Source organism: Melanerpes formicivorus, unplaced genomic scaffold, assembly GCF_026170545.1.
Source record: "Melanerpes formicivorus ecotype bairdi unplaced genomic scaffold, bMelFor1.0.p_v2 SCAF_2, whole genome shotgun sequence".
NCBI lineage: Eukaryota > Metazoa > Chordata > Aves > Piciformes > Picidae > Melanerpes > Melanerpes formicivorus.
Window position 1 is genome coordinate 38,932,684 of NW_027142354.1, and position 24,585 is coordinate 38,957,268.

The 24,585-nt window shown below is 48.0% G+C and overlaps 1 protein-coding gene across 4 annotated transcripts in view; it reads right to left on the reverse strand.

Moving 5' to 3' along the window:
• MDGA1 (MAM domain containing glycosylphosphatidylinositol anchor 1) overlaps nucleotides 1-24,585 on the reverse strand; it is a 198,946-nt gene that overhangs the window by 57,781 nt on the left and 116,580 nt on the right. For all 4 annotated transcript variants that reach the window (XM_068157453.1, XM_068157460.1, XM_068157434.1 and 1 more), the window contains one exon: nucleotides 20,958-21,109. In XM_068157453.1, coding sequence (XP_068013554.1) covers nucleotides 20,958-21,109 — 152 coding nt within the window. The remainder of the gene's footprint in view (nucleotides 1-20,957; nucleotides 21,110-24,585) is intronic.

Here is a 24,585-nt window from a genome sequence, read left to right on the forward strand (position 1 = left end):
TCTGAGCTCAGTTGTGGCACGGGTAACAACTCTTGGGATGACACAGGGCCCTGCAACACAAAATATCCTGCTGCCTCAGTAGATGTGTATTGCCCTCAATTTCTGCCCAAACTACACTCCCAAGCTACAGGATGCCTTGCAGAGAGGTAATTTCAAAGAGTCTAGGTGCCGTGGACTTCTTAAATAATAATACAAAAAACCCAACCTCCAAACCACAATCAAAACCCCCAACAACCAATCAGAAAAGGAAAAGATGATGACAGGATTTATGCATGTCAGAATTTATGCTCTCAAAGATTGAGAGCAAATTATCCAAGGGACAGACTTATTCTCCATTGCTGGAGAATGAGACACCATAAGATAAGTAACATGGGTAGAAATATCATCACTGCAATTTTCTTGGGAAAAGAGAAATGAAAAATGTTCAGAAACAGGGGCAGGAGGGAGGGATGGACAGGGAATCTTATGAATCTCTCCTGAACATGAGGCTTCAGTATTTTTCACAATGATGGAAAAATATGCCATAAATCTGGCCCTTCTCTCCCACTTATTCCCATCCACTTTCTGATACACACCAGTGGATTAAGATTCTGGTCCTTGATGCTACCTTGGCACCACAGGGCATAGTAGAGGAAGATGGTTTGTATTTGATGTTGCAATTGAACACCCCAGATTTGATTCTTCCTCTCTGTATTTTGGCAAAGGGATCAACCCCATATGCACTGGCAGGCCCCTCATATCCTCCAGGAATTCAGAGAAGGTAAAAGCACAGCCACATTCAGAGACACAGCAGAGAAAGTACTCCCTTGGCTGACAGAACCCAGGCCCTTGTTAGTAGAGCAGCTACCTCTGCTTATTCATTTTATAAATGTACCATATCCCACAGAATCATAGAATCATTAAGGCTGGGAAAGATTTGTTGGATAGAAGATCAAACTTCTACCTAACGTCTCCTGAAGTGACTGTGTCCTGTGTCCTGAAGTGCCACATCTAGGTTTTTTTGTGCGTGAACACCTCCCAGGATGGTGAACTCCACCACCTCCCTGGGCAGCCTGTTTCAATGCCTCACCACTCTTTCAGTAAAGAAATTCTTCTTTCCTGCTGCCCATGCCATTTCTGATACAGGCCAGAATGCTGTTGGCTTTCCTGGCCACCTGAGTACACTGCAGACTCATGCTCAGCTGGCTGTCAACCAACACACCCAGGTCCTTTTCTGCCAGGCAGCTTTCCATCCACTCATCCCCAAGGCTGTAGCACTGCATGGGCTTGTTGCAACTGAAGTGCAGGACCCAGCACTTGGCCTTAGTGTACCTTATGCCACTGAATGTAGCCCATTGATCCAACCTCTCCAGATCTCTCTGTAGAGCCTTCCTGCCCCTTACACAGATCAACACTCCTGCTTAGTGTCATCTGCAAACTTACTGAATAGAATAGAATTAACCAGGTTGGAAGAGACCTTTGAGATCATCGAGTCCAACCTATCATCCAACACTATCTAATCAACTAACCATGGCAACAAGCACCCCATCCAGTCTCTTCCTAAATACCTCCAGTGGTGGTGACTCCACCACTTCCCTGGGCAGCCCATTCCAATGGCCAATCACTCTTTCTATGAAGAACCTCCTCCTAACATCCAGCCTAAACTGAAGGCACACTCAACCCCTTTGAATGGCTTGAATCAGAACAAAATGGGTCAAACCAAACCAGTGGGTTAACCTATTTTCCCAACACAGAAGTGACCTAAGTAAATCCCTGTGCTCTTCTTGAGGAGACTGTCTCTTCTTCCCAGGGTGGTAAACTCTCCTCTTTTTCCTAAGACCCAGCAAAAGCTTCCTGTTCAGCCAGGCAGGCTGTTTTCCCCACCAGTTTTAAACACATAGGGACAGCCCATGGGGATAGTCCTGTGCCTCTAAGAGCTCCTTTCTGAAAAACATCCTGCCTTCCTGGACTCCTTTGCCCTTCAGGACTCTCAGCAAGTGACATAAACATGCCAAAGCCTGCCCTCTAGAAGTCCCATCTTTAAATCTGTTCCCATTTGGCTTTCTCCTCCCACTGGATATGTTTCAGAGTGTGACCAATCTAATATTCTCACTTCTAGCTTATGTTTATTCACAGACCCAGCTGATCTTGTGCCAATATGGTACTAGTTTTGAAGGGGGAAGGGGCTGAAACCAGTCCCCCCAGGCAGGAGCCTCGGGGTGATAAGCCAGAGCCAGAGGTGAAACCAGCAGCCCAGCTGAAGTGCATGTACACTAATGCATGAAGCATGGGCAACAAACAAGAGGAGCTGGAAGCCTTGCTGCAGCAGGAAAGTTATGATGTAGTTGCCATCACAGAGACGTGGTGGGACGACTCATATGACTGGAGCGCTGCAATTGATGGCTACAGGCTCTTCAGGAGAGACAGGCGAGGAAGAAGGGGGGGAGGGGTGGCCATTTACATCAGGAAGGCACTAGATGCCATTGAGCTGGAGATCAGGGACCATCAGGTTGAGTGCCTGTGGGTGAGAATTAGAGGGAAGGCCAACAGGGCTGACATCCTGGTTGGAGTCTGTTATAGACCACCCAACCAGGAGGAAGATGTTGATGAGTCATTCTATAGGCAGCTTAAGGCTGTCTCAAGATCGCCGGACCTTGTTCTCATGGGCGACTTCAACCTGCCTGATATCTGCTGGGATCTTAACATAGCAGAGAAGAGGCGATCTAGGAGGTTCTTAGAATGCATGGAGGAGAGCTTCTTATCCCAGGTGCAGCGTGAGCCTACCAGGGGTAAGGCTATGCTTGACCTCCTCTTCACCAATAGGGAAGGGTTGGTGGGTGATGTGGTGGTCGGAGGGTGTTTAGGGGCCAGTGACCACGAGATAATTGAATTCTCAGTATTTGGTCAAGCTAAGAGGGGTAGCAAGAAGACCTCCACTCTGGATTTCCGGAGGGCGGATTTCAGGCTACTCAAGGAACTAATTCAGAGGGTTCCTTGGGATAAAGCCCTTAAAAACAAAGGGGTCCAGGAGAGCTGGACCTGCTTCAAGGAAGAATTGTTGAAGGCTCAGGGACAGGCTGTGCCAATGTGTCGGAAGATGAGCCGCCGGGGCAGATGGCCAGCCTGGATGGGTAATGAACTTTTAATAGAACTAAGGGGAAAAAAGGAGGATGTATCATCTTTGGAAGAAAGGTGAGGCAACCCATGGAATGTTTAAGGATGTTGCTAGGTCTTGTAGGAAGAAAATTAGGGAGGCAAAAGCACATTTGGAGCTTAGACTGGTCTCTGCTGTGAAGGACAACAAAAAGTCCTTCTATAAATACATTAATAGCAAGAGGGAGGGCAAGGACAACCTCCACTCCTTGGTGGACACAGAGGGGAACGTTGGGACAAGGGATGAGGAAAAGGCAGAGATACTTAACACCTTCTTTGCCTCAATTTTTACTGGCAGGACAGAATGTCTTCCTGACAGCTGGCCTGCAGAGCTGGCAAAAGGAGCCAGGGAACAGCATAGTTTTCCTCTGTTCCAGAATGGGGCAGTTGGTGATCTGCTCAGCTGCGTGGATCCCAACAAGTCCATGGGACCAGATGGGATCCATCCTAGGGTGCTGAGAGAGCTGGCAGAGGAGCTGGCCAAGCCACTATCTATCATTTTTCAGCAGTCCTGGCTCACTGGAGATGTCACAGAGGACTGGAAGCTGGCCAACGTGGTGCCCATCCACAAGAAGGGCCGGTTGGATGAGCTAGGGAATTATAGGCCTGTCAGCCTGACCTCAGTGCCAGGCAAGATCATGGAACAGGTCATCCTGAGTGCAATCACACAGCACCTGAAGGATGGCCAAGGGATCAGGCTCAGCCAGCATGGATTTAGGAAGAGCAGGTCCTGCCTGACCAACCTGATCTCCTTCTACGAGCAGGTGACCTGTCTGCTGGATGTGGGGAGGCCTGTGGATGTAGTCTACCTAGACTTCAGCAAGGCCTTTGACACTGTCCCCCATAGCAAACTCCTGGCCAAGCTGTCAGCCCATGGCTTGGACGGGAGCACACTGAAATGGGTTAGGAACTGGCTGGAGGGCCAAGCCCATAGAGTGGTAGTGAATGGTGCCACATCCAGCTGGCAGCCAGTCAGTAGCAGAGTCCCCCAGGGATCAGTGCTGGGCCCCATCCTCTTTAACATCTTTATTGATGATCTGGATGAGGGGATTGAATCGATCATCAGGAAATTTGCAGACAAAACCAAGCTGGGGGCAGGAGTTGATTGCTGGAGGGTAGAGAGGCTCTACAGAGGGACCATGACAGGCTGGACAGATGGGGAGAATCCAAGGGCATGAGATTTAACACATCCAAGTGCCAGGTTCTACACATTGGCCACAACAACCCCATGCAGTGCTACAGGCTGGGGTCAGAGTGGCTGGAGAGCAGCCAGGCAGAGAGGGAGTTGGGGGTGCTGGTTGATGGTAGGCTGAACATGAGCTTGCAGTGAGCCCAGGTGGCCAGGAGGGCCAACGGCATCCTGGCCTGCATCAGGAACAGTGTGGCCAGCAGGAGCAGGGAGGTCATTCTGCCCCTGTACACTGCACTGGTTAGGCCACACCTTGAGTCCTGTGTCCACTTCTGGGCCCCTCAGTTTAGGAAAGATGTTGAGTTGCTGGAGCGTGTCCAGAGAAGGGTAATGAAGTTGGTGAGGGGCTTGGAACACAAGCCCTATGAGGAGAGGCTGAGGGAGCTGGGGTTGCTTAGCCTAGAGAAGAGGAGACTCAGGGGTGACCTTATTGCTGACTACAACTACCTGAAGGGAGTTTGTAGCCAGGCAGAGGTTGGTCTCTTCTCCCAGGCAACCAGCACCAGAACAAGAGGACACAGTCTCAGGCTGCGCTAGGGGAGGTTCAGGCTGGAGGTCAGGAAGAAGTTTTACACAGAGAGAGTGATTGCCCATTGGAATGGGCTGCCCGGGGAGGTGGTGGAATCGCCATCACTGGAGGTGTTCAGGAGGAGACTTGACAGGGTGCTTGGTTGCATGGGTTAGTTGATTAGGTGGTGTTGGATGATAGGTTGGACGTGATGATCTTGAAGGTCTCTTCCAACCTGGTTTATTCTATTCTATTCATCCATCCACTGTCCTGCTGTATAAACCCAGAGCTATGCAGCTGACAGGTCTATTCTATTCTATTCTATTCTATTCTATTCTATTCTATTCTATTCTATTCTATTCTATTCTATTCTATTCTATTCTATTCTATTCTATTCTATTCTATTCTATTCTTTACCCTAAATGTCTCTTTTCTCTTTCTTCTGCCTGACCCTTCTACATTTCAGAACCGCACAGAATCACAGAATCACCACGGTTGGAAGAGACCTCGAAGATCATCAAGTCCAACCTGTCACCACAGACCTCTGTGCTAGGTTGAGGCAGAGGGAGGGGCTGCACCACAACCTACTGAGAAGAAGAGAGGTGGAGCCAGGTGCTAGGCGCCATTTTCGGAACTCGTCCGAAAAAGTCGGGGAAGAGACTAGGGCCGGCCCGGCACAGCCCAAGTGCACAGCCAGGACTGCCGTCGCCGCAGCCCAAGTGCACGGCCAGGACCGCCGTCGCCGCTCCGAGCGCACGGCTGCTCCCGCCGCCACTGCAGCTCAAGTGGACGGCTAGGGACTGCTGTCGCCACTCCAAGCGCACGGCCGGGCCCGCCGCCGCCCGAGCATACAGGAGGGCTCCAGCCACCTCTATCACTGCGGTACAGAATCAAAATCGCCTCCACCCCTCGGGCATTCAAACGCCTCCTCCAGCAAAAGCCATAAGCACGTCCTCAGGGCCCTTGAGAACAGCTTTCCAACTGGAGTCCCCGTTCGCCCATAGGGAGCCAAGCTCGCCCGCTCGCTGCGGCTGGCCCTACCCCGCAGCAAGAACGGACCTGACTTTGATCTGCTCGCCACTGCTCCTCCCCCACTTTACTCCCTGCCGCTTCTACCACTCCGCAGAGAATAAAGGTGGAGGAAGGGCAGGTCCCTCATTCTCAAGCGGTGCCCCCATTCCGATGGTTAAGAACCACCCCTGCTTGAAACAGCAGGAGGGCCTCTGTGCCACCGGCCACGCACCAGGTGTCCCCCTGCAATCCACATGAACGTAACACAATTGCCCCAACAACAACACATGAGCCCCCAACTGCCAAAAAAACAAAACAACGCCCAGAACTAAATTTAAACTCTCTTATCTTTTGCAATCTGATCTGCAGAGTAGCCACAATAACCAACTCCTACTCCTGGCTGGCTCGCCAAGAATGTAAAGGGTTGGGGGCAGACCCCCTGCCCACTTTAACCATCCTCCGCCACCAAGAATGTGCTAGGTTGAGGCAGCCCCCTTCCCCACCCCTGGCAACAATAAACACTCAGACAAACGGATTGCAAAAGTGATGGAAAGTTTAAATAGAAAGCAGTGAACTTTTACAGAAAGCCAAAAGCACAGTGACAAAGAAAGATCCCAAAACAGACCCAGAGAGATCCCATCCCCACATGAGGGTACACCCAAGACCCCCAGGGCTCCTTCTTCCCCCTCCCACTGCTAGGCTAGTCTCAGCTGGCCAGATCTGAGACTGCCCATCCCCCCCATGGCCTTGGGCCTAGCCAGGCCCAATGCCAGGAGACATCTCCCCCAGTCACCGGCTGACGGAGGAGGAAGAAAAGAGAGCGTGCTAGACTCCACACTGGATCTTATAGTGGTGCAAAGGATTGTGCTAGGAAATACTACAAAATTTCCTGTGTCCACCCCTCTGGGCTGGACTTCTGGACACAGGAAGTAAATATTGCAGGGGGGCACCCAGCTCAAACTGTAACAACCTCATGACTAAACCACAGCACCAAGTGCCACGTCCAATCCCCTCTTGAAGACCTCCAGGGACGGTGACTCCACCACCTCCCTGGGCAGCACATTCCAATGGCCAACAACTCTCCCTGTGAAGAACTTTCTCCTCACCTCAAGCCTAAACTTCCCCTGGTGCAGCTTGAGACTGTGTCCTCTTGTTCTGGTGCTGGTTGCCTAGGAGAAGAGACCAACCTCCTCCTGGTTACAACCTCCCTTCTGGTAGTTGTAGACAGCAATAAGGTCTCCCCTGAGCCTTCTCTTCTCCAGGCTAAACAATCGCAGCTACCTCAGCATCTCCTCATAGGGCTTTTGCTTGAGGCCTCTCCCCATCCTCGTTGACCTTCTCTGGACACATTGAAGAGTCTCAATGTCCCCTTCTTAAACTGAGGGACCCAAAAGAGGACAGAGGTGTGGCCTAACCAGTGCTGAGTACAGGGGCAGAATGACTTCCCTGCTCCTGCTGCCCACACTATTCTTGATGCCATTGGGCTTCTTGGCCACCTGGGCACACTGCTGGCTCATGTTCAGCCAGCTGTCAATCAGCACCCCCAGGTCCCTTTCTGCCTGGCTGCTCTCCAGCCACTCTGACCCCAGCCTGTAGCTCTGCATGGGGTTGTTGTGGCCAAAGTGCAGCACCCAGCATTTGGACTTGTTGAATGCGATCATGTTGGACTCTGCCCATCTGTCCAGCCTGTCAAGGTCCCTCTGGAGAGCCCTTCCACCCTCTAACAGATCAACATCTGTTCCCAACTTGGTGTCATCTGCAAATTTTCATCCCACCACTCAAGTAGCTACGCACCTTTCAGATCTTCTTTACGATATTCTGATCCATCACCGAGGTGGCACTGCCTCCCAGCCTGATGTAAGCTGCATGAAATTTCAGCAGTACAATCCTAATATGGAATTCTGATCTAAATGTCTGGCATCAGCCAATAGGGAAGATGCCTGCCCATTCTATAGAAGTCATCATCGAGTCCAACCTATCAACACAGACCCCATGACTAGACCATGGCACCAAGTGCCACGTCCAATCCCTTCTTGAACACCTCCAGGGATGGTGACTCCACCACCTCCCTGGGCAGCACATTCCAATGATGAATTACTCGCTCGGTGAAGAACTTCCTCCTCACCTTGAGTCTACACCTCCCCTGGCGCAGCTTGACACTGTGCCCCCTTGTTCTGGTGCTGGTTGCCTGGGAGAAGAGACCAACCCCCACTTGTCTACAACCACCCTTCAGGTAGTTGTAGACAGCAATAAGGTCTCCCCTGAGCCTCTTCTTCTCCAGGCTAAGCAACCCCAGCTCCCTATTGAGGACAGCTGCACCTTTGTAAGCCAGGAGACTGTCTCTCTCTCTCACTCTTCCTCTTGCACATGCAATCAGCTGCCCATCCTCATTAGGTGCCAAGAGCAGCAGTTTACAGCTTCTCAGAGAAGCCAAATAGGTGCTGTCATGAATTACTGTAAGTGCTTGTTCCACACTCTTCAATAATGTCTTTCATTAGGGGCTGATCAGAAAGCAGTATGTATTTTATTAGCATATGTTTCCTGGTTTAAGAAAAACAGACCTAATCTTCACTCTGTCAGGGAACAATCCAGTAAAAGCCTTAACTGAAGCACAGCATGAATGGCAACTTCATGACCCATGGGCTTATTGGGGCATCACACATCTGCCTATCCTTTGGAGGGGGAGTTCAGGAGCTGAAGAAGAAAAGGGATAAAGTAGCACCTGAATTTGAGTGGAGAGGGAGAGCCTCACACTCCCCAGTTTGTGCAAGGAGCCTGTGCTTGTGTGACTGTTGTTGGTACTGAGATAGACAGGTTATATGAATGTCTAGCTGTGCTTATCTCTCTCCTACTGTCTCACAGCCATATCTTTGATCCTGAAGGCACACACAGTCCTTCTGTTCAGACAAGCAGCTCTCTACTACTGCACTACAAGATTCTATCTGCACTTGACTACGCACTGCAGAGCCTGAAATCACCTCTCTGTCTGCAGCACAGGCATAAGCTGAATAAGGGACAATATCTCTCATGTTGATCCACAGCCCACTCCCACAGAGACCAATGGTTCCAGCCTCTTTTGAGCCTCACATCTGAATATTGGCACTGCTTAGTGCCTTGTCCAACTTTATACCCATCCTTCATCTCAGTGAGCACAGCCTCCTCTTCTGCCCATTTCCTTGCACTGGATACAACTGCCTGTAGCCAGACCCACATTCATGTCTACGCACCATGCTGTCAGCCCTTTTAGCTCCTAGAAGAAAAGGCAACCTGGCTCTGCATAACCCAAGCTTGTCCAGCTCTTGTCAGGTTGAGCTCTGAGCCATTTTGTCTATAACATGCTCCACCAAGAGGAGTTGTCATCTCCCAAGCTTTTCTTCTTGGATTCTCTACAGACCCTGGCAGAGCCCTCTGTTAGGGCATCTTTACTCTTAAAAACAACAGTTAATGAAGAATGGGGCAGAAACAGCCTTTTGCATAAGACTGTAGACTTCTCATTCTGGTACATGTAATGAAGGTATATAGGTAAGCATCCTTCCAGATAGCCTTCAGGCTGCCTCTAACTCAACTGCTTGCATTCCTGTCTCTGGTAAAGAACTGGCAGCTAGCACAACATATTCAGGGAGAGTCATAAAGTCCTTCACATTGCTCCACGCTGCCTGCACTGGCAACATGATGCCTATGTTTCATTTCTTTATAACACACAGTCAAAGCATCTGCCTAGAGCCTACTCCTGCCTCTATGTCACTAGCTATGGGAAAGACTACGTCTCACTTCCAAACCCTTCCCCCTTCACGCTTTCTCCATTTATCTCCAACATGTTCTAGGAAAAAAAAACAAACAACCCAGAACAAGAACAAAACAAAAAAATGGAAGAGAAATAAGAGGTGGAAAACAGGATGTAGAACAGGGAAGGGGAAGAAGGTGCACAAAGAAAAGACTCTGAAACAGTAGGAGGAACATGGACTGACTACTGAAAACAACAGAGGAGCAGAGGAAATAGAGGAAGCTGCATCACAGCCTCCCAATAGAGACTCTCAGAAAGGCTCGATAACTAGCATGCATCCCTTGAAGCCACCAAAGGAGTGTGGATAAGAGATGCACACAAAGGACTCACTTTTATCTTTGATACCTGGTAAGCATTTTTCATCCTGTGCTCAGCTTTGTAAAACACAAGCCAACAGCCTGCTGGATATGAATGAGCACAATGATGTGAAAACATCTCCAGCCTGCAAGGCTGATATGAGGGTGATATTGGCTAGGGGAATGTGATTATCTCTCTCACACATTCTCCTTACCTTGAATGAGTACTGAAGAGTGGTAGAAGCTAGAGACAGATGAGATTTTGCTACCTAATGTATGTGTTTTAAGATCATATAAGCTTTTCAGCAAGATTATTTGTGCTCTTCTGCTCAGGCACTGTAATTATTCCAAACAGAGCTAAGAGTGGGAAAACTGTAATTATTCCCATGTACAAGGCAAGCTGTCCTCTTTAATATCTTTATTAGTGATCTGGAATTGAGTGCACCCTCACTAAGTTTGTAGATGACACCAAGCTAGGTGGCTGCATTGATCTGCTAGAGGGTAGGGAAGCTTTACAATGGGATCTGGACAGGTTAGACCAATGGGCCAAGGCTAATTGTATGACATTTAACAAGGCCAAGTACCAGGTCCTGCACTTGGGTCACAACACCCCCATGGTAAGTTACAGACCTGGGGATGTGTGGTTGGAAAGCTGCAACTCTGAGAGGGACCTGGGGGTATTGGTTAATAGTTGACTGAACATGAGCCAGCAGTGTGCCCAGGTGGCCAAGAAAGCCAATGGCATCCTGGATTGCATTAGAAACACTGTGGCCAGCAGGAACAGGTCAGTGATCATCCCCCCTGTACTCAGCTCTGGTGAGGCCACACCTCGAGTATTGTGTTCAGTTCTGGGCCACTCACTATAGGAAGGACATTGAGATGCTGGAGCATGTCCAGAGAAGGGCAACAATGCTCAGGTAGGGCCTGGAGCACATGGCCTACGAGGAGCATCTGAGGGAGCTGGGGTTGTTCAGCCTGGAGAAGAGGAGGCTGAGGGCAGACCTCATTGCTCACTACAACTACCTGAAGGAAGATTGGAGCAAGGAGGGGGCCAGCCTCTTCTTGGTGACAAGTGACAGGACTAGAGAAAATGGTTACAAGCTGTGCCAGCCAGGGGAGGTTCAGGCTGGGTATTAGGAAATACTTCTTCATTGAAAGGGTTTTCAAACATTGGAAAGGTCTGCCCAGGGCAGTGGAGGAATTCTTGTCCCTGGGGATGTTCAAGTGCCCTGGTGCTTAGGAACATGGTTTAGTGTCGACCCTTCAGTGCTGGGTCAAGGGTTAGACTGGATGATCTTTGAGGTCTCCTCCAACCAGATAAATTCTGTTATATCTTCCTTTCTCTCTTGCTCAGTCAAGTAATTGAATTGCAATAGGAACAGTACTTACAAAAAGTAAATGTTAAGGCAAAATCTCTATTGAAAGACACCTTATGAATGGCAAGCCATCCTGTAAAATTTTCAGCTGCTCTGTTTTGGGAAGGTTTTCTTACTTACTTTGGATAATCAGAGAAGAGAAATGGTACTGTAGGAGTGAGGCATAACTAACCTCCCACCACTTGTATTACCAATTTTCCCAACTAACTGATTACAAATGATCTGTGGACCAGGGATAACCAGCTTAAGAAAACCATAAATCATACTGAAGAGCAATTTGTAATGCAAAAAGACAGAATTAGTTAGACTAATTCATTAGTTAGGCATCATTTGCAAAGCTCTTGTGGGCAAAGGGAAGTCTCTGTAACAGCATTAGAAGATGTTTGGCAGACTTACGGGGGAAACCTCATCCAATGGCTCTAATCCATTTCCACTGAACTCACCTGACCCATCAGGGCTGGCCAGACCTTTGTCAAGCTTCCCTAGCCAACCTTGTAGAAATCACTCTGATTCTCTGCCTGACAGGGCTTACATGAAGCATGGCCAAGCAGAAACCTTCATCTGCAGTAAGCAATGGCCAGGAAGAAACTCCCTTCCACTGCCCTGGGTGGAAGCTCTCAGTAAAGAATACATACATTAAATGTGAAAAAAGGTCCTTCTTTCCCACCCTCATCAAACATCCAGCTGGCCTGAAGCCTTCCCTCACAGCACAGGTAGTGAGGACTTTGTTCTAGCAGCTGGTGTCATTGACATATCATCTCCTGTGACAGATAGCTAGGGACTAAAAGAGAGACAGCTCAACATGCTGTCAGCTGCAGTAACTGACATTGTGTCCCATTTTCAGGTGGCAGAGAGCACAGCTGAGGAAGGATCCTGCCCTCTCTGCTCCCAAATGCCTGCAGCAAAGTTGCTGTTTTACCCCTAGGTCCCACACAGCAATCTCATTAAGCTTCAAGCAGAGCATGTCCATCAAACACTATTGATCAGCCAGCTCTCCTTCCACCAGTGCATGGCTGCCGCTCAACCCCACTATACATTCCAAACCTCTCCTCTTCTTGCAGCCTAAAAAGGCAGTGTCATCTCTCCCATCTCTTACTTTCCTGGCTTTGCATCATGATGGACAGTTCAAATGGGTAGACAAGCACACTTTCTGTTGACACACTGGTTTTCTTCTGCATCCTTGTACACTTCCCTCAGGGCAGAGTTCCACACAGCACTGTGTATACCACTAGCACAACTGAAGGCAGTCGACTTGAGAACACAAATAGAATCATAGAATCAATAAGGTTGGAAAAGACCTCAAAGATCATCAAATCCAACCTGTCACCCAACACCTCAACACCTCATGACTACTAAACCATGGCACCAAGTGCCACATCCAATCCCCTCGTGAACGCCTCCAGTGACAGTGACTCCACCACATCCTTGGGCAGCACATTCCAATGGCCAACAACTCCCTCTGTGAAGTTTCTCCTCATCTTAAGCTTAAACTTCCCCTGTTGCAGCTTGAGACTGTGTCCTCTTGTTCTGGTGCTAATTGCCTGGGAGAAGAGACCAACCCCCTCCTCGCTACAACCTCCATTCAGGTAGTTGTAGACAGCAATAAGGTCTCCCCTGAGCCTTCTCTTCTCAGGCTAAACAATCCCAGCTCCCTCAGCCTCTCCTCATAGGGCTTGTGCTCGAGGCCTCTCCCCAGCCTTGTTGCCCTTCTCTGGACACGTTCAAGAGTCTCAATGTCCTTCTTAAATGGAGGGGCCCAGAACTGCCTATTCTCACTGCCTAAAAAAAAGTTGAAATAAAATAAAACAAAACAAAAAACTAAGAGCTTCACTTGGGGAGATGGGAGAGTTGAGAGCTGAAAAAAACATCTTTTCCCACCACACAGGATAGCTCAGTAGGTATATGGAGTTGTGTTGATATGATGTCCCATAGGACAGCAGCCAGTGATCAGATATGAAACTGACAGCCAAGACAGGCAAAAAAAGAAAACTGGGCTAAAAAAGCCTTCCAGCAAATGTGACTTATGAACCATCCTACAACAGAAGGTCTGCTTTGAGACTGAGGCTTGGCGAGACACTGAGACCAAGTCACTACAGTCCCCAGTTTCAACACCAGTGAGACAAGATCAGTGCAGGCCCTATCAAATGAAATAGAATAGAATATCACAGTATCACAGTATCACTTAGGTTGGAAAGGACCTCGAGGATCATTGAGTCCAACCTATCAACACAGACCCCATGACTAGACCATGGCACCAAGTGCCACGTCCAATCTCCCCTTGAACGCCTCCAGGGTCGATGACTCAACCACCTCCCTGGGCAACCTGTTCCAATGATGAATGACTTGCTTGGTGAAGAATTTCCTCCTCACCTCGAGTCTAAACCTCCCCTGGCGCAGCTTGAGACTGTGTCCTCTTGTTCTGGTGCTGGTTGCCTGGGAGAAGAGGCCAACCCCTTCCTGGCTACAACCACCCTTCAGGTAGCTGTAGAGGGCAATGAGGTCACCCGAATAGAATAGAATAGAATAGAATAGAATAGAATAGAATAGAATAGAATAGAATAGAATAGAATAGAATAGGTTGGAAAAGACCTTTGCGATTGAGTCCAGCCTATCATCTAACACTATCTAATCAACTAAACCATGGCACCAAGCACTCCATTCAGTCTCTTCCTAAACACCTCCAGTGATGGTGACTCCACCACCTCCCTGGGCAGCACATTCCAATGGCAAATCACTCTTTCTGAAGAACTTCTTCCTAACACCCAGCCTAAACCTCCCCTGGCACAGCTTGAGACTGTGTCCTCTTGTTCTGGTGCTGGTTGCCTGGGAGAAGAGACCAACCCCCCACCTGGCTACAATCTCCCTTCAGGTAGTTGTAGAGAGCAATAAGGTCTCCTCTGAGCCTCCTCTTCTCCAGGCTAAACAACTCCAGCTCCTTCAGCCTCTCATCATAGGATTGTGTCATTTGACACATCCCTCAAGTGTTTTGATTCATGCTTGCAGCTTGCATGCAGCCAGGGCCATCAGTTTCTGCTTCATGGGAAGTCGCATTCCCTTCCTTTCTGCAGCTGACCAGGACCATGATGCTCTAGCAAAGGAGCAGGAAAGAAAAGGGCCTTGTACATCTCTGCTCCATGTGTCTTGTCTGTGCCCCACACTGGGACAAAGTGGGTTGTCCAGTTAAGCAGCTCCTCAGCCTCATTCCTCCATGGATGTGGCACCATGAGCACTTTTTCTCCAGGTAGCACCAGACTGGTACACCACAGGTCACATTTTATCCAGACCCGGATGGGTCTCTCCCTGCTTTACAAGTTACAACTCCATCCTTTAAGCTTTTAATTTTCTAGTACCAAAAGGACTTAGGATGACATCCCTGACTGATTTTTAGCTAAGCAGTCCTAAAAAATCCTCACCATATAACCTTCTCAGCTTCTGCAGCATCCCCCAGCTAAAACCCCCTCTGAAGCACTAGTGGAAGTATGCACAGGATGGGACCACTAGGGGCACAATGCTCCAGAGAGTCTCAGGATGAGGGCTACTCACCCAGGCCCATTGGATTTGGTGATGCCCAAAAGCACGTAATCCTCTGAAACCAACAAAATGTTAGGCCCTGTGTAAACCAAGTTCAGCCACCCCTGTCTGCCTTGCACAGAGCTGTCTTCTTTCCTAGCCCTTGGCATCCTCATGGCCTGAAGTGCAGCCCTTGGGCAACCCCTGAGGCAACGGCTGCTCAGTTTCCCAAGATGCTTAGCCTGAAGCTGTGGTTGCATCTGCAGAAGAAAAGAGATTTTGTTCATCTCTCAGAGCACAGGGCTGGACTGCTGCAAGAGCCACCACCCACCCAAATACATCAACTTTCTGTGGTTTTAGCCTTTCCTAATCTGAGTCTTAATAAACAAATTATTTATAATATCTAGAGGCAGAGAAAACAATACTGCATGCGTCTATCTTGGTTTTACACTCTTCCCCAGACACTGGCTACTGCTGAAGATGGAAGGAGACAAGATTTTGGCCTGGACATTCTCACTCCTGATGAGTACAGCACTGGGTGGGTTAGCTTGCTCTGGGAATTTGTTCAACCCTGGCTGTCCAAACTACCTGCTCATTTTATCACAGCACTTCTTGCAGGCATTGGAAGATGGTTGTAGGCTGGTTCTTCATGGACCATGCACCACAAAGCTACACCTAAGCATGGTGGTGAAAGGTGCAACATCCAGCTGGAGGCCAGTCACTAGTGGTGTGCCCCAGGGATCAGTTCCGGGCCCCATCCTGTTCAATATCTTTACTGATGATCTGGATGAGGGGATTGAGTCCATCATCAGTAGATTTGCAGATGACACCAAGCTGGGGGAAGGTGTTGATCTGTTAGAGGGTAGGAGAGCTCTGTAGAGGGACCTTGACAGGCTGGACAGATGGGCAGAGTCCAAGAGCATGAGACTGAACACATCTAAGTGCTGGGTTCTACACATTGGCCACAACAACCCCATGCAGTGCTACAGACTGGGGTCAGAGTGGCTGGAGAGCAGCCAGGCAGAAAGGGACCTGGGGCTACTGGTTGATAGTAAGATGAACATGAGCATGCAGTGTGCCCAGGTGGCCAAGAAGGCCAAGGACATCCTGGCCTGCATCAGAAATAGTGTGGCCAGCAGGAGCAGGGAAGTCATTGTGCCCCTGGACTCAGCACTGGTTAGGCCACACCTTGAGTACTGTGCCCAGTTCTGGGCTCCTCAGTTTAAGGACATGGAGACACTTGAACATGTCCAGAAAAGGGCAACGAGGCTGGGGAGACGCCTCGAGCACAAACCCCATGAGGAGAGACTGAGGGAGCTGGGATTGTTTAGCCTGGAGAAGAGGAGGCTCAGGGGAGTCCTTATTGCTGTCTACTACTACCTGAAGGGAGGTTGTAGCCAGGAGAGGGTTGGTCTCTTCTCCCAGGCAACCAGCACCACAACAAGAGGACACAGTGTCAAGTTTAAGCTTAAGGTGAGGAGAAAGCTCTTCAGAGAGAGAGTTGTTGGCCATTGGAATGTGCTGCCCAGGGAGGTGTTGGAGTTACTGTCCCTTGAGGGGATTGGATGTGGCACTTGAAGCCATGGTTTAGTAGTCATGAGGTGTTGGGTGGCAGGTTGGACTTGATGGTTTTTGAGGTCTTTTCCAACCTTATTGATTCTATGATTCTATGAATGGGGGAAAGGACAGTGGTGCAAGTTAACAGCATGCTCCGCTAAACATTAACATAAAGACTATGGGCTGGTGCAGTGCTTGCTTATCCTCCCAGCCCTGTTTGGTGCATGAAGACAGCAAGAGCCACCTCTGCCTTGGACTGTGCGCCCTTGGAAGGGTGTATGGCTCCATGCACTATTGAAACTAAAGGCAGACAGCAGCTGACAGACACCACTGAAGTGGTCTCAGAGGAGAGCAAAGAAAACTCAGAGGCAGAAATGAAGCGACACAGATGCACAGCTCATGGGCCTCACATCAGAGCTCTCCCACTGTGCTGTGATGGCCATCAGTGGAATTAACCTTCCACTCTAATCACAATCATTAAATTCCTGCTAACGCCCCTGTCCTAGGTCTGTCCAAACAGCTCTGTTATCTGTCACCTCCCTACACGGTGAGCCTGGCTCCCCACTGCCTCAGCTCTCATTAATGCTGCTCTGACTGGCTGATGAGGCAAGTGGCAGCCGGCTCCAGCGCCCAGATGAGTTTTGTAGACAGCAGGGGATGTTTATCCAACGTGGAGGGCAGGAAAGCAAAAACAAAGAGAGACCGCACAATTATTCAGGCATTGCACAGGGCCAGTCTCATTAAAGACAATCCCCCTAACAGGAATTAATCTAAAGTGACAACCCAGTGAGCTAATTCAGCAAAGGGGTCTGGGGCTTGGCCGGGTGCAAATTTCAGGGGTCTGTCTGGTGTGTAGAGCTGAGCCTGCTCCAAGGAGTGTTAAGGCAGGAATGTGTTAAGCTGGCCTTGTTCTGGCCAGAACCTACATATCAGAAGATATGGAGCAGCCTCAGGTCTCCCTGAGGGGCACAATGAAGATTAAACTTCCTTACTACACCAATACCTTCTCCTTTCCCTTTCTCTTGCAGCTGCAGGCCACAGATGGGTTCCAGCTCATTAAAGTGCATAGTAATTCTGCCACTATCCCCTGTAACTGTAACCACCAGCCCAACTCAGATCTTTCCTCCAGGATGCAACCTGCTTGCAATATTAGATGGCTTTTCATTTCTCTTTAATGTTAGAGCAGAGCTCTGGGAGGGGATAAAATACACAGAGAGAAACAAGCAACTTAAAAGGCTTTTTATTTTTTAAGTAAAGATCTGGTATGGGGAGGCTGCTTTGAATCCCCAAGCAGTGAAAAAACATTTTCAGTTAGAGTGCAGCGCCTCAGTGCCTTTCTATGCTACCAGAACATAGGGAAGAAAAAAAAAGTTGAATGAGCAGACAATCCAAAAGACTCATGGCATCTACCCACCACCAAACCACCCAAGGCTGTGAACTCATTAAGTTTACTGGCTGAGGTGAAGTCAGGTGGTTGGCATTTGAACCAAGAAAGGAAAAACCTCCCGAGCAGTCAGGACAGCTGTCCATGATGTCCCTGCTGCTGGTCAGCAGGAACGTTTTCCCCTCTGAATTTCCACTCAAGACAATGCTGCTGCCTAAGCCTACCTGACTGATGCACTCTGGGAAGTAACAGCCTCTTTGGTGAGCCTTACAGCACAGGCTGCACAAGAAGCTTGCTCCATGCTGCTATTGTATGTGCTCTGCCTGGGTCAGTGGCTTCAAGCTCTCAGACTGCCTGTTTGTTTTTAACTGAAGGTTAATTCTTATTCTACTGGAACTGGTATATCTGCTCCACAGTGCTGGGAACACTCAGCTCATGTGGAAAGGCACCTGCCTGTCTTGCTGGGAGCCCCTCATGCATTGCTTAGGAAACCAAATTCCCCCAGACTGCTTGCAATCCCCCCAGGAATGCCCAGCCAGCCCTTGGAAGCTGTTGAACAGGAAGAGCTGGAGGAGCTACAGCACCAGCCAATTAATAAGCAGCACTTTTATTCTCACCCAGCCCCACTTTCAGCAGCTGCAGCGAGCAAATTTAATTCAAGGGTTCCCAGGTGCCTTGCAAAGCATCCTGCTACTTGGGGATCTTCACATTACACGTGCCAATAGATCTTCAAGCAAACCAGGGAGAGTGAAATGAAAACCAGCAGACCATTCTACAACCCAGTTGGTTGCCATTTAGATTTCAGCTCAGCAAGAGTTAATCCCCCTGCAGACAGCCCCTCACCACTCCATGACTGCAGCCTGCTGCTACCACATTCGTCCATTATTAAGATGCTGAAAAGCACCTGCCAGGACCACTGAAGCTGAGGAGCTCCCAGGGCTGGAGAAGGTGGGCTGGCTAAGCTTTTGTCAACTTGATGCTGGCGACAAATCCATTGTGTCTGATCACATGTAAGACCCATCTGTCTCAGGAGAATATTCCTGTTCAATCTTAGCTCTCTAGGAGCATTTTTGTGCCACCAGAGCTACTGCCTGGAAACTGATGTATCCAGTGAGGAGGGTGCACAGGCAAACAGCAGCTCCTCATTCAGGCAGACAAATTTCCTTTCTTAAGAGCTAGTCAGTTAGCAATGCTTTTAATCTTTTGAGATTTGAATAGAATCATGGAATTGTTAGGGTTGGAGGGGACCTCAAGGATCACCTAGTTCAAACTCCCTGTCAGGGGCAGTTTCACATCTATGTTCAGTAATGTCACTATGTTCTGCAGCCCAGAAATGGAGCAGCAGGACACAAAGCTTAACCGAGATGTCCCAGCACAGAGGAGAAGGTGTGACAAAGCAACAAAGCCTGCAGGATGTGGAAGAGCATGATGGAACAAGCAAAGAGTGAGAGGTCAGGAGGTGTCACAAGACTGCTTGGAGCCCAAGTGAGAGACCACAGGGTAGACATCAGGAAGGCAGTGACAGGAGCACAGAGGCAATTCTGGGAAGTGGTAGGTTGGAGACAAGAGGCAAAGCAATCCTCTAGGGCAAGGAAATGAAAAGGCCTCGGCAAGACCTCAGCATGGCGCACAGAGGTGGAAACCTCACTATGAAACACAAGTGTCTTTGTCAGAGGAGAGCCAGGAGGAGGCAACAGCATAGAACCATTTTCCAGTGTTTCCCACTTGTGCTGGACAGAAGTGGGAACAAATCTTCCCTACTTCTTCCTCTCTGTGCCCTCCCTTATTCACACCAAGGCCACCACGATGGTACCTGTAGCCATTTCTAAGAGCCTAACCATACAAGAGACTGAGCTATGGAACGCCATGGTAAACACTCTCCCAACAGTCACAGCTATGTGGTGATGCTGCCAAAGAAACATTAACAACAGTAACCGATGGAGCATGAACAAAACTGGAGAGGGAGGTGTTAAATTTGCACAGGCACTGAGCTTCCTTCATATCATAACTTAAAACAGAAATGCAGTTTTTCCATTTTCTTGATCTCTTTCAGTAGGAACTCGATGAAGAATGGATCCAAAATCACTTCTAGGCACTGTGCGAAAGGAGAAAACCTCAACACCACTGAACAATAAAAATCAGAAATTAGTTCATTGAGTTGTAGTGCTGATAACAGTGAAACTCGTCTAAGAGGGACGGGGTACTATGACAAACTACCTTCATTATTAGAGGCTCCCCCGTGTCCTGTATTATTATTAAGCACTGACAATGAGCTCTGCACGGTTTGAGCAACAAACAAAGGCTGTCCCACCCCAGAGAGCTCAATCAAATGGAGACATAAAACTGGAGCCTACTGTGCAGAACTAGAGGAAGGAGACACTTGAATCTTTTTAATTATTTTGTTTTCTATCTACAGAGTAAACAAACTTTTCCTTGCAAAATGTATTTGCTTCTAAGCTACCACTGAATGGTAAGAACTCCCAATCTTAAGCATCTCCATTAAAAAAAAAAAAAAAAAATGTTGAATTCAGGCACTGTGCTGAGAGTGGATGAAAGTACCTGGCAGACCTGCTAGGTTAATGTGCTCTTTGAAAACATCAGACTTTCCCCTAACCTTCTCCAAATGGTGATCTCTTCAGATTTCTCTCAGTTCCCCCCTACCCCAGTATGATTCCTCTTCATACTCAGAAACCTTGAAATCCACTTTTCTTCCCCTGCAGAGTTTATATGTCCCAAATGGCTTCATTACTGTGACAGCATGAAAGCCCTTGTGCAACACAAACAGCCAATGACTTTTTCCTGTGGTTCCTGCCTGGAGAGCTCTTCAGCTTATTCCCTTTATTTCATAGGAGTGAGGAGGATAGAATTCCATTCACATGACTCTTTGGCCTATAAAATCTACAATACCTACTAATGACTGTGGGGTTTCATTCACGTTAAAACCCCATTCAAAACACTGAACATGAACAGTCTGATGGGACTGCAAGGCATTGAGAGACCTTGATCATAACTATCACCAAAAGTAAAAATGAACCTGAGCTGAGTGCTTGGTCACTCTCTTCCATTTGTGGGGGAAGGTGCAAGACCATCAGCATCAAGCAGTTTCATCACCTTCAACTCTTAATTGGCAAGGAAACATTGACTCAGCTGCCTCCTGAGAGGTTTTCTTTCCAAGGGCATGCACTGAGGCTCCCGAAGAGCAGACTTTACCTGCCGGACATCCAGGCGGTACTTGAGGATGGGATCCACAGCATCAGGTTCTTTCTGTGTCCACTGCAACACGTAAGAGTAATTCTTGGATTGCTTCTGGCTCAAGGTAGGGTTGGGAGTGTCATAGTAAAACTCAGGGCTGTAAGCTTTTGCTGGTGGGGAAAAAAAGAAGAGAGAGGAAAACAAAAGAGCAAGATCAAGGGGTACAAAGGTTACAGAGTGAAACGGCCTCACTCAGTGAGCTCCTTCACTTGCTTTTGACATGATGGACACATTTACTATTGAGGCTGGTCCATTGACAGGACATCATTTTCTCTGAATCTCTACTGCTTTCACAGCCTGAACTACTGGGAGGGTTAGTAGCCCTGAAACATCAGTGGGGCATGACTGACACCAGAGAAGGTGGAAACAACTTCAGTTCTGTGGCTGAAATCAGGTCTAATCTTTTCTCCCTTGCTTTGTAGTTTAGACTGAGGTAACAACTTTAAACTGGCATTTCTCCTGTTTCATCTGATGCTTTAGAGAGCCTCCTGCTAACAAACCCCAAGGAAAGATCACTTGGCCAGTAGGTCATAGCAAAAGTGTTATTTATCACACAGGGACCATGGCATTAAAAAGAAGACCTTGCTCCTTCTGCATCTCCCCTGCCTTGGCAACACAGTGCTCCAGCCTCTTTGTAACATGACAGTCAAGTCAGCAGCAAAGGGGATGCTGACCTCAGCCTGGGTAAAAGCAGCAGGAGCTTGTGCAGAGGCGGAGATGTCTTATCTAAACCCTTATCTCCCCTTAAAAACAGCGGGCAGCAGGAGAAAGGGAAATACAGGAGGCATGATATACCAGAAAGAAACTGGATAGTTCAGAGAACAAGATATTTCTTGTCATTTCCTCCACTGCTGCTGTCCTAAACCACTACCAAACAGGATTTGAAGTCGACTGCCATGCAGCCCAGTGACTGGTAGACTAATGCACAAGGGCCAGAAGCAACTCCAGGTCTTACTCACAACTGTTTTTGACTTGTTTGAAATTACCTTCACTTCAGTTTTTGCACCTAAGTTTTTGGCAGGTTCTGTCCTGGACCTGGCAGGATCTGGACATGAACCAGAACTCTCCTTTCTGGGTTCTAGTCCAGCGTGGACCTTTGCAGACCAGAGAGATGCAGGGCAACAAGGGATGCTGAGGAGCATAACAGACATAAGCACTGTATCCCCAGGTGATGGTGCACCCTTCCACTTGAATCACAGGCTCTGCCATTCTGTGTGGTTATAATTAGGCTCAAAAGGCTTCAATGTTTATTTTTTTTGAAGTCAGGTGAGTAATATTGATGTTTATTTTCAAGTCCTTTTTTTTTCTATTATTTTTATTGACTTGAATTTTTGCACAAGCTAGAAGTTCAGAACCACCTCAGAGACCAATTGCTGCTTATTCAACTTGTATTGACTGTGGAAGTCAAGTTTCATAATAGATTCCAAAATAAAACCAGAACTGATGATAATCATCACCTTGCATGATATTAATTCCTTATTAATTGATTCCAGGATGGAAATGGAAGCTTAAAGAAATTAAGCCTTCTAATAGAAATGCAGCACATCAAGATACTTCTGGAACTTCCTTTCTGAAAGGTTTTACTACTCCTGCAAAGTTTTGGGGTTTTGCCTACTACTGATGGGAAGAGCTGAAGGTTATTAGAAACATAGAAAGGATCATAGGATCACAGAATCGCATTCACATCACCTTTCGGGGCTTTTCTGTGTTTGTGGCTAGTGGAAGTGCAGATGGTGAGCAGTATGAGCTGCTCTTGCTCTAAGGGAGAGGGTTGGATGTCTCACTATCCTTTCAAAACATCTCAGAAAGCTTACCTCCCATCCATAAAATAAACTAATTTCATACTGGGCAGATGTATGTACTCTGGTTCCAGTACATCTGAGCACCTCAAAGTCATAAATGAGTCACTGCCTCTCTGTCAGATGGGGAGATTTTTGGTCTTTCTTTCACAGAGAAGGAACAGGAACAAAGAGACTGTGCCATTCCCCTAGCTCACACAGGAAGGCTGTGGCTTGTGGGAGTCCTGAGCCCAAGTACAGCAGTCTAGCTCTTGGAACATTTTCCAGGTTGCCCTGCAGGTTCAGGTCTAATTGATTTGTACCTGGTGGCCCTAGGTTCAGCTAGGATAGGGTTAATTTTCTTCACAAGAAGTTGAGGGGCCTCACTCAGCGTAGCCAGCTGAACCAGCCAATGGGGTATCCATACCATACAACCTCATGCCAGCTCTACAAGAGCGGGGTCTGGCATGGGGTTTTAGGTGCACAGGTGGGTGATGTTGCATTTCATGTTATTTGGTTTTATATACTGCTTTATTTACTACTGTTGTCATTCCTGTTGTTTATTTGTTCTTTGTACTGTCCTACTAAACTCCCCTTACCTCACCTTGAAGGTTTTTGCATTTTATTCCCTATTTTTCTTTCCCATCCTACCAGGGAGAGGAATTTGGGGGTGGGTGGGGGTGTGAGTGGCTGCATGGGACTCAGCTATGGGTGAAACCATTGACACTGACACAGGCAAGGATGTCTGGAGCTAAAGAGCCACCACCAGATATTAATATCTTGGAAATGGAGAAGGGATGCAGGAAAACAAATGCTTGCTGCTTCCCTGTGAGTGCTCTCTAGGAATTAATGCTGCTTTCTGTTGAGGGCATCTTACCTTGTGGGGCACACCAGGTGGCAATATGTATTTGTTACTACTTCCAGCAAGAAATTAATGTTCTGGGAACATTCCCAAGCATGCTAGGGACATAGCTTGCTGTGGTTGCTCATAGGGAAATATGGTCTGCCATCATTTACTTAATGGCATGACCAAGCTCATGAAGGAAAAGTAGAAAGGGCTAAAGTTCCCAAGTAAAATCCACTGCCAGGAAAATCCCAGAAAATCTCCAGGGATGAGAGTGAAGTCCTAAAAAGGAACCCAAACACTAAAGTACTTTGGGCTTCCTCGTTTCTGAGAGCATCTCAGAGTTACAGCATGATTTTGAACCATTCCAAACCCTGGGAAAGGTCTGCTTCAAAATCATGCCTCTGTGGATGTTATTTATCCTCATTTGTTCAACCCTGGCTCAAAAAGTATTATAAATCAGACCTGACTGGAAACTCGGTATTTCGGCTGAATTTACTGCTTATTAAGTCAACTTCATTGAAGAGCTTTTCTAGAAACTGGTGCCCAAGTCAATTCTGGGGTCATGGGAAAAGCAGATTTAATGATCAGGTGGAGAGGCTAGGTCAGATGTGTGGTTTTAGATGCTCTATCTCTGCCATCCCTCCTTGCAGCTGCAGGTGCCAAAGAGGAGTGCCCTTACTAGACTCACACAACAGAGTGAGCAGCAAATCTACCTATTCCCATCTCATGTTCATCCTAGTAGGTGTCACAAGACACAAACAGGAGACACAGGGAAAGTAGAGAAATATATCATATGGTTTTTGTTCATTTTTTTAGGGGGAAATTACGTGGTTTGGAAGCTACTGGAATAAGGAGAGAGTCTGTCACTCCTCCCTGGTCAATACTTCTCTACAATACATTTTGTCCAAGACTAAAAGTTGATTACAGCCTTGAATTAAATCCTGTATCTTTCAAGCAAGTG